The 10,644-nt window shown below is 44.9% G+C and overlaps 1 protein-coding gene across 1 annotated transcript; it reads right to left on the bottom strand.

Moving 5' to 3' along the window:
- Nucleotides 1-5,180: 5,180 nt before the first annotated feature.
- On the bottom strand, nucleotides 5,181-10,306 carry LOC147603673 (uncharacterized). Its single transcript, XM_086796161.1, has 2 exons — nucleotides 6,988-10,306; nucleotides 5,181-6,777 (listed from the first exon to the last, which is right to left on the bottom strand). Exons 1-2 carry the CDS (start codon nucleotides 8,897-8,899, stop codon nucleotides 5,843-5,845), a joined length of 2,847 nt encoding a protein of 948 aa, XP_086652287.1. The 5' UTR covers nucleotides 8,900-10,306; the 3' UTR covers nucleotides 5,181-5,842.
- Between the last annotated feature and the right edge of the window lie 338 nt (nucleotides 10,307-10,644).

Below are 10,644 nucleotides of genomic sequence, written 5' to 3'. Positions count from 1 at the left end.
GCAAGGTAGATTCTTAAGCGCAGCAACATGGATAGCGGCTCTCCTCCTGCTTTGCTTTCGCGAGACTGCATTAAGAGTCATTGTGTGAATGAAGCCATCTTGCATGCTCATGCTGGTGCTTGGTTTAGCTTCATTTCCTTTTACAAGTACACCATTTTTTATGGTAAATCCTTGTACATATGGTCTATCCCACAACCTGTGAATAAGGGAGTTAAGATGGGGGTACTCATTAGAGTACTCGCCATCCCCTTCTTAAAAAATTTCTATCAATCCAAGTACCTTGGTTGTCAGGTGGGCATTGACATCTCCCTTGCACAACAGTTTGCTCCAGTGCTCTTAAGCATTAAAAGCAAACTTCATCATCACTGGAGTAGGAGGAAGCTTGACTTGGCCTTTAGAGCTTTGGTGGTTAACCAAGTTTTGCTAGCTTACGACTTGGTTTATTGCTTTGTGCTGGATTTTTCATAAGGGTTGCATTGGCCAGCTTCATAAGGGTTGCATTGGCCAGCTTCATCGCCTTATTCGGAACTTTCTTTTGTCAGGGCTTGATGGAAATGCTTGATGGAAATGCACACACCAGGGCTATAGTTGCTAGCCCACGACTTGGTTTATTGCTTTGTGCTGGATTTTTCATAAGGGTTGCATTGGCCAGCTTCATCGTCTTATTCGAAACTTTCTTTGGTCAGGGCTTGATGGAAATGCACACACCAGGGCCAGAGTTGCTTGGGAAACCTAAGCAAGAAGGGGGATTGAATATCATTGACCCTGAGGTGCAATGTAAGGCTTTGCTTTGTAAGCTTGTTGTTAGGGGCTTTCTTCCAGGCACTGAGCCGTGGAAGGACTTTCTCATGCACTAGATCACGAAGTGTGTCCCTGTTCGCGGAGGTGAATGGACTCTCAGCTCATGCTTTATTTACGGGCCTGGGACTGCCTGAGGAGTTTTTTGGTACACATCCCCCCGCGTTTAGTGGGAGGAAGCTAACCGGCAGCCCATTTTGTGGAATGATTTGATCTTAGATGCGCATGGTAGGCCTCTTGGGGCAGCTATGCATATTCTTTGGGCTGGCTGGGAGACCCTATGCCCCACAGTGCTAGCTTGGAAGAGGCTTCAGAGCCTCACCGAGGTGCAGAGATTGGATTTCACGTAGCATTTGAGAGGCTCTAGCCGGAGGATTGCACAGATTGATGCAGCCATTCCCAACCACTGGATTACTGGATCTTTCTTGGAAGGCTGTCATCATTCTTGGTTTGGGGTTTTTTTTGGAATAGGTGTTCCTCTTCAGGTTATGGCTCTCCCCTTGCCTAGGGAGGATGATGTATTGGTCTTTTTTTCTGTACAAGATGGATGGCAGCTAGAGAGATGTGACATGCAGGACCTTATTGAGGGTCCCTAGATTCATCCAATCAGAGTTGTTGGCAGGTTAGGGAAGCACGTCTTTGTTGACCCCCCCCAAGGGATGATCACAGAGAGTGTTAGCCTTTGGTTGTATGGTGGCTGCCCTATCAGACATTTGCATTGGGACCTCGGTGAGTGGGAGTGGAAGGATGCTTGTAACCCTTTGAAAAGTATGCCTTTTTTCAGTTATACAGTGCGGAATGCCAGACATCTTATCTTGGGACACATTTAGAGTGTCCCTACTCTTAGACCCCATTGGGAATCTTACGGCATTTCGACTGACATTCAGAGGGTATTTTGGTGGAGATTGTGGCATTCTTATAGGAAGCCACAAATTTCCTCCTTTATCTGGGTTTCTCTTCATGGTGGTTTGGCCACCAATCAGAGGAGGTTTGTTACTGGTGCTTGCCCAGCATGCCCTAGATGTGCAGGAGTTTCGGAGTCAGTTTACCATTGTTTATGGGAATGCAGGGAAGCACAGAGGGTTTGGTCTGTGATTGCACACTTCTTTGGTAGGATTAAGAGGGATGCTATCATTTCTTTTGGTTCTATCATTTGGTTGACACAGTTTGGGCCTCAACTGAGATTCAAGGGTATTGAGACAGGAGCTTGGCCATTATGGTTAGCAAGGAGTTGCTCCGCAATGTTATCTTCAGGATTTGTCACTTTCACACTTTGTCCCTGCAGAGCAGCACAGAGGTTAGACAGCTCTTGGGAGATTATTGCTAGCATCTCAGCCTGGAATATCTGGAAGGCTAGATGTAGTGTGAGGCCGTTGAGAGTACTCCCGTTCTTGTTTCTCAGTGTCTTTGTAGGATTTGGAGTGATATTATTCACACCATTATGGCTACCTGGGCCATAATCCAGGGATCTTCGAGGGTTGCGGAGGAGAGGAAGCACGACCAGTTTATGAGAGAGTGGGACATTGGTATCTTTTTCACATCCTCTCATTCGGGACCCTATTGGCAGCATAGGGCTCCTGATTGGTTGAGATCTCCACCTTGCTTGGTGTGAAATCTCCATTTTGTAATTTTTTTCATACTTAATAGAAGTCTCCTTTCTGCAAAATAAATAAATAAATTCTATCAAGTTCAACTAGTAAACGGGGGGGGGGAGGGGGGTCACTTGAGGTAACAGAGGTTGTGGTGGAAGGACTGGAGGTGGCAAGGGTACTTCGGGTACCCTGAGGATTCCTTGTTGGGCCACTTCATGGCCAGGTTGAGGTGCATTGTGATGTGCTGGTGCTGACAAAGCCAGCAATTGCCTTAGATTAACCGGTAAGGCCTGCTCTGTAGAAGCCTGGCTTGAGCAGCCCTTTGGTTGTAGTAGTTTGATGTTTCATGATTACCCCATTGTTTGGCAGTAAGCATAGTAGAGAGTCAGTCTGGGTCTCAAATGTGAACACTCTGTACTAGTGTAGTTTGCTTGGCAAATCGGACACCACACTAGTTCTCTCTTGGGATAAAGATGAGGTTACCCAACTTGGTTACGGCCTTGACCTATTCTCCATTGTTGGGTCATTTGTTGCATTAATACAGCTGCTAGCTTCTCCACATGTTGTCCTAAAGTGGATTCTTTCCCTTTCCCTTCAGATTTTGTACTTGTGGTTTTGAAGGAAGCTTCAGAAGTGCCCTCATGCAATTCTCGGGAATGAGTTTCCTTGAAATTGTCTTCAAAGTCCATGGCGCTTCTGCAACAACATTGCTCAAAGGAGGTGAGCCCAAGAGCATATAGGGAATTATGCAAGGCTACATCTTTAAGTCCCTCTAGGAATTGACTGATTAGTCTTTCATTAGTAGAGAGTAATGAGAGGAGGAGCTATGGAAAGCTCAACTCCTATCTCAATGCCTTCATATGTGCAAGAAGGGGGAGAGAGAGAGAGCAGAGGAAGAGAAGATGAGAAGGAGCACCACCTACAAGCACACACTCACAATCAAGCAAGCAAGCATGCATCAACACACAAGCTCACCACCATAGCCACAAGAGAGCGAGAGGGAAGAAGAAGAAGACTCAATTGTGATACTGGGATGGGATTGTTTCCTTTTCATATTTCATTAAGTCGCTTATATACATGAGCTCTTTTTTTACAATGGCTGATCCCCCCATTAACAATTCGGGGTCCAAAATTGGTTCTCAAGCTCTATCTAGATCCAAGCTTTGTAGCTCATAGTGACTGGCATTACATATGTCGTAAGCTCGATCATCCCATATCTTTTTATATGAAGCGCTTAGTGCGGTTTTGCATAAAATAAAATTAAGTGAAGTGTTATCACGCTTTGAGTGATATTAACTATTGTGCTTAAGAGTGCCCTACACCAGACAACCTTAAACATACAAATAAATAAGTAGGCGCGATTACATGGGGATATTAGGATGCATCAAAATCCACATGTGGCCCAAAAAGACTCTTTTGTAGAGGAGCAAACACCGCAATGGTATTTATAGTTCTTCTCTCACAAATCCATGTTAGTTTCTTTCATGCCACTCTTATATTTAGATTTAGTTTTTGAACATAAATATTCAGAGTATGTGAGGAGTTGTTGCCTCTAATGGTAATGACTTAACTTGATAGTGGACTTGACAATATGATGGTTTGGCTAGATGATGAAATAAGTGAAATGATGGCTTGATTTGAGATATTATTGGATTGAGTTAATATTGTAATGTTTTGACTTTATATTTGATGTGATTGATGAAATGACAAGCTCTTCAACCATCCACAGAGTGACCACATAGTTGGACTTAGTACTACAAAGCATTGAAAGACTCGGAACAAATGCTTTTAAGGCCCTTCAACTACGATTCTTGTCCCTTGCGCCTTCTGTCAAGCCGTGCTGAAGTACCCACTTGAATGGAGCGGTGTTGCAAATTCAAAAACTCATCATAACTTATGCCCAACCCCCTCAAAAATTAAAACTTCTAAGTCTATTGCTGTACAGTTAGTGTATGTTACAAATCTTGATCTAGATTTAAGAGTTAATAGTATGTTAGATCTATAGATGCAGAGCAGTGTTCTGGGGAATTTCAGATATATTCTAGTCAGAGTACCAATAATGAGGAATTTCAGATATATTCTGGTCAGAGTACCAATAATGAAAAAATTCTTGTTCAAAATTATGATTTCCTTTTCAACCCCTGTGAGAAAAAACAATTCATGTAAAGCAAAAGGCTTGATACAAATCATCTTCAATGGAGTGGTCAAGGAGGGGAAGAACTCATGAAAACCCTCCACCCTTTACTGCTGAAAAAATACTCTCTTAAGCTGCCCATTTTGTATGCAAATGCAAGAATTTCTGATTGACAGGGTTACCATGCATTGCCCAACCCTCATTAGCCAGACATCCAATCAGTTCCTGACAGGTCAGAGACTCAGAGCTGCTTGAATATACTCTTGAGGTGGACAAACTGTCTTCCAACAACTTAGTTGGAAGGAAACAACTGTGCTGAGATGACCATTGACATGTATAGATCTACTGCATTCCCATATTGTATGGCTGAGAAGTTCCTGTCAGCTAAGAACAATAACAAGGTACAGAATAGCACTCGGGAGGGACATTCTGCAGGTTGAGGCAACTGGCGGTAGCTGGGAGCCCCCCTGCAGAATAGCCCGACCGATAGCCATTCTGGGCTGTCATGGAAGGATGGAACCCCACATCAGCAGGCTTTTTGGAGGAAACACAGATTTCATCATGTCAGCAGGCAGAGTTTTATGAAGCAGTTAACCTGTTAAAATTTGATTGGCAGATTCTTCCATGACAGGGATGATACACTCAATTTGGATAAGTTAGCAGAATCTGTTTTTCCATTAACTTGATGCAAAGACAGTCTTGAACCTTCCTAAACCAAAACCCTATGTAATTCATGCACCCTTACTCAACAGTCCAACCAATAGCATGATGTTTGGTTGACATGCCCACAGGTATATAAAGAAGTAGTCTTCCCATAGAAATAATCTTCATTTACAGTAGCTGAGCTCAGCATTGCTCAGAGATTGTATACCAACAAAAAGCTCGGGTTTGTCCCCAAGTATATTATCAACTGCAAGTTTTATGTGCATTCGCTTTGTAGAGTCACCTTCATGTTAGTAATACACCTTTGCAGTCAGATATTTTCAATAGACCAGCATCAATAAAAAGCTTGTGGCTATTACTGTCACATGGCATAGTGAAAACTTGGGGCGGCTTTGCTCTGTTAAGCAGTCCCAAAATGTCATGGTAGCCACAACACCATGCCTCTTACTTCATCTGGTAATCACACAAATACTCATGGAAAGGCCATGTCAAATTGACTTGTCAAGCAAGCCATGAATCCACCAAAAAAAAACATGGATCCAAGAGAACCACCTTGTTAAGAATATTGTATAATCCTTCATATCATCATCAGACCTGGCTCTGGTAAGTTATACTGCACATCAATATTCCAAACAGCCTGTAAGGATTCACAGTTTCAAACCAACCCATCAGGTTGGACGATGAAAATGAACTTATCTACAGTTGAACCATCATTGATATCAGCCAAGGTCTCCACTGACTCCCCTGGAATGTCTTTATTTCCACATGTTTCTTTATCTTCACAGGGTTTAGCCACCTTAGAACCACAGTTAGAATACTGGACAGACTGCTCCACAAGCTCTTTCACATGCTCCTCATCTATCTTCTCTCTCTGTAAGACGTGTGTCTGGGCTTCAGAAATTCTTGTGGACAGCCTCTGCCAGGCCAGACATGCTTCGTAAGAAACATCCTGAATTCCTTGCTTGGTTTCATCCCATGTGTTAATCTCAAGTAAGTGTTCTAGAGCAGATTTTTCCTTCAAAAACTCCATCAGTAGCTTCGCCTTTTCTTTCCTCTCTCGATCACAAATGATGTGTGCCTGAACTAGCTGGGCCTCCACAACAGCCAGCTTGCATTCCCTATCTTGTAATTCAGATTCAGCCTCTACAGATACCTTGGTCAGAGTCAGCGCATATTCCATCTCCTTCTCTGTGAGCAAATTTTGAAGAGTTGAAACCTTCTCCTGCAAATTATGAATCTCTCTCTCATGTCTTTCCTCAGATGCACATCCAGTACAGCTCACTAACACCTTCTCTTTGTAAGCTGGGAGCTCCTCCTCCTTTTGTTTGAGGAGCTCCTCTAGTCTCATTTTATCATCATTAGCTGTTGCCAGACTTTTGTTGAGAGCCTCGATTTCGCAAACCCTTCTTTGGGCTTCATCTTCCATGTTTAGCAGCTGCCACCGGAAAGCCTCCATTCTTTCATCTCTTGCTTTCATCTGCCTTTCAAAGGCATCAATCTCCTGCCAATGTCTCTGCTCCAACTTGGATGCATACCGAACCTTCTCGAGCTCCAACCAGTCCTGCAATCGGGGACTCTTGGGTGTGGTGCCTGTGTATCACAGGGAAGAAAGATGTAAGTTCATCAAGTGTCATGGACGAGCCCCCCTTGCAATAAAAAACCAATATCACATTACCAAACTTCCATGCTTTTCAAACCTTATGAACACACAGAGGGTGCCAATGACAGTTCAAGCAACACAATCAAGTTGAGATTCAAAAAAAACAGGTCATTTCATCTCGCTTAGTAGAAACACAGCACCTGCATGTTCTTTCTCTGTGTGGAGCATCCCAATGGTGGCTTTGGATGCTAGATAGAGCTTCTTCCACTTCTCAATTTCTTGCTCTCTGTGAGCCTCTGAGTCCATGTACTGCTTTAGCAAAGTCTTTGCCACTGAAAGCTGAAACTGTTTGGTGGCGAGTTCAGCTTCCATGGACTCCTTGAGAAAAATCATACCTTTGTTATCCGTGAGCTCTCCATGATTGAAGCTGTCATGTTCCTCGAAACTAATCATGCGCTTACTATTCGCCATATGCACCAAGATGTCCTCTTCAAGATCAGCCACCCTCTCCTGGTACAGACTGAGCCTCTTCTGAAGCAGCTTCACATGCTCCTCAAATGCAGACTGCAAGCTCCTGATCTCAACATCATGCAGCTTCTGCAACTCTCCGATCATGTCAAACCCACCGGAATCTGCTGCACTTCCAAAGCTGTTCCGTGGCTTGAAAATCTCTGTTCTCGAGCAGGATTGAGAATTCTCTTCTGCAAGCTGCCTCCACTTCTCCTTCTCTCTTTCAGCATGGTCATGCTTGGCCTTGATGATGGCAAGGTCCTTCTCGAGCTCATGGCGGTCTTCTGTGTCAGCATTAGCCTTCTTGAGCATGGCAGATATGATGTCTTCTTTCTCCTGTGCAGATCTCTGCAGCCAGGAGATCTCTGAAGACATTTGAGCAAAAAGCTCTTCGTGGCAATTCTTCTCATGAGTGAGGGCAGCAAGACTGGTTTGAGCAGATTCAAGGTCTTGCAAGGCCTGAGATTTCTCCATCTCCACTGCTCTGAGACGAGTTTCAAGATGTTCTAGGGTTTCTTCATGCTTGGTGAGCTCAAGGGAGCGGGTTTCTGCTTCCTTTGAAAGCTTGTCCTGCAGCTGAAAGAGAGAAGATTCAACAGAGGCTAGTTTCTCTGCAAGGGCACTCTTCTCCTGTTGCTCAGCTTGAGCTTCTTCCATGGTCGCCATAATGAGAAACTCCTGTTCACTTAGGCGTTCTTTGAGCTCAACACGGAGACCCTCTCTCTGTTCGCATTCTGGACAGGCCTGCTGCTGGATGCTTCTCTGGCGCTCGATTTTCTGCCGGAGGCCTTCTTGCAGAACGAAAGATCTCTGCAGCTCCTGCCATAGCTTCCGCTGCTCGTTACTCAGCTTTCTCTTCTCTGCTTTCCAAGCTTGCTCTCTGCTGGCAAAGATTGACATCACTCTCTCGTTTGCCTTGCCGTCTTCTGCTCGCTGTTTTCTGAGCTCGAGGAGCTCGCCCTGCAGTTCTTCAATGTGTTGCAGAAATCCAGAGCGCTCTGCTGCAAAATTCTCCGCAGCCTCCATTTCCTGCTTCGACCTGGCTTCAAGAGCCGTCGACTTCTGCGCCAGAATCTCTAATCGGGAGATGGCGCCTTGCATAACCCTGCTTAGAGTGGTGGCCGCAAAAAACCCAGAGTTCAAAGTTAAGGTTTTGAGGCAGGGGTTTCGCAGCGGGCCAAGTGCACAGAGAGCGATGGTGAGGCCGAAATACTCAGATGAAGCAAATAGTGTCATGGAATCTTCATCAGAGGGGCTTTGTAGTGTCAATGCTGAGATGATTGATGCCATGGAAGCTTCATCACAGAGAGAGCTATGATTGTGCAGTTTTGAGCTATGGGGATGCAGAGTTGGTACCACGGAAGCTTCATCAGAGGGGGGGGTATGATGCAGCAATGCTATATGGAATGGCTCCATAGAAGCCTCATCAATAGAAGCTTCAGCAGAGGGGTGCAACCTGAGGGTTAGGGTTTCCATGTTCTCCAGCGAAGGGGAAGAAGAAGGAAATCTGCCTTGAAGCTCCTTCTCCTCTTGCAGATGATTTCTGCCTGCGGATGCAATCTCTTCTGCAATCGCCATGGAGTTAAGCCTGCACAGAAGCATAAAAAGAAGCTACCAGCACAATCCCGCTGATCCGGCACGCAATTTCAAGGGTTCAGTTATGGTCATGCAGGAGATGAAACGTCTTCACAAGCACAGGAGTTATGAGGGCCTGGCCTGTGCATGCCAGGAAAATTTGAATTATGAGGACTCATGGCGCGAAACAAAGCTGTGGCTGTGGTGACCTTGGAAGCCCAAAGCGTGCCAAGGCCAGCAAGAGGCAAAATTGGGAGCACATGAAGCGCATCACAGGTTAACAAGCAATAGCTATGGCGGAAGAAGCTTGGTAAAACAGAATTGCCAATGATAACGGCAGCAACGGAGATGTAACAACGAAGCTAAACCTTTGAAGCTTTGGCTGTGGGGGCAGCAGAGGATTCGAGAGAAGCTAGGACTCTTGAAAGCTATGGCGATGGTGGCAGACAGAAGCAATGGCGATGGCGATGGCGATGGAAGCAAACAAAAGCTTGTGTAATAGCGAAGCTATGGCTATGGCGAAAGCAAAGCTTCAACAGAAGGAAAGAAGGATGTTCTTTCTTTCGGTGGAAGGAAGGGACGTGATGGGCCAACAACAAACACAGAACAGAAGCAAAGTGTAACTGTCATTAAATGCAAGGTCAAGCGATGATAAACACGTCTTGACACAAGCACCATGAAACCTGGGAGGTGAAAAGGTGAAGGAGACGTGTTTTTTTTTGCTTTTTGCGTTTTCTGCTTGTGGATCGCCCACAAAAGCTGGCAAGTGCATGGAGATGCAGGCGCTTTCTGCTATTTGGGTTTTGCCCAGAAATGAGAGGGCTCTTGGCCATAGCTGCCAAAACTGCAGAGAATGTGAGTTCCAGGTTCCATAGCCAATGATCTCAGGGCAAGGTGAGCTTTCATCATTATAATGCCAGTGCTTTTCTGTGCTGCTTTGCTCAAACACTACACAGTACAAAGCATGGCTGCTAAAACTCTCAGAACTCAATCCAACACCAACAGGAAAAGACAACCCAACCCACTCAGAAAGCCTGCACAATTTCTCCTTCCCTTGCCCTGGCTTTCACTAACTTTGCTGCCAAACCATGTGGGCAGCAATACAAACTTTAAAAGGAATAAAAACATTCATCTTGGGAACAATGAGTGTATTTTTAAATCATGGCTTCATGCTGGTATTTCTCCCCCTTTATCATTGGTAAAGGACAGCCTTCCTCATTATAGGTAAAGGACTTTAATAGTAGTAATGTACTTGGGCAGCCACCCATCAATGTAAAGAAGAACATTAATTACGACAATAATACTAGGTCACCCATACGTGACACTTAAGGTTCTTTACAGGATAAGATCCTTGCGGCCATCGGATGGGTAGGCATGCTTGGACGAGGGGGATCACCCAGTGCCCACCCTCAACACTATCTCCCACGGTGTCTTAAAGACCCTTGTCAGGATCACCCACCTACAGTTAGAATTTGAAGGTTGTGATACGCTTATCCTTGCGGGCATCGGATGGGCGTGCACGCTTGGACGAGGGGGATCACCCACCTAATGTTAGAATTTGAAAGTCGTGGTACCCTTCCTTAGAATGTTATCCTACACAAAAAGTTCTCCCTTAAAAAAAAGAGGCTAAGTTTTTTAAAAAAAAATAGTAATATGCCCTTCCAATCTCTTCACATAGATATGGAGGTTTAACTTGAGCGCTTCAAATGAAAGTTTGAGGTTGCCCTTGAAATTGGAGGGCTAAGTGATGACCCACCTACGATTGTGGACAT

The sequence above is a fragment of the Cibotium barometz genome, chromosome 63 (assembly GCF_041138505.1).
Source record: "Cibotium barometz isolate CiBa-2024 chromosome 63, ASM4113850v1, whole genome shotgun sequence".
NCBI lineage: Eukaryota > Viridiplantae > Streptophyta > Polypodiopsida > Cyatheales > Cibotiaceae > Cibotium > Cibotium barometz.
This window is presented reverse-complemented; position numbering and strand designations above follow the sequence as displayed.

Bases quoted from the DNA above. Each gene is read 5' to 3' on its own strand.
- LOC147603673 (XM_086796161.1), bottom strand. From the start codon at position 8,899: ATGCTTCTGTGCAGGCTTAACTCCATGGCGATTGCAGAAGAGATTGCA. The intron at 6,778-6,987 runs GTGCTGTGTTTC...TGTGATACACAG, and splicing joins CACAGAGAAAGAACATGCAG to GCACCACACCCAAGAGTCCC.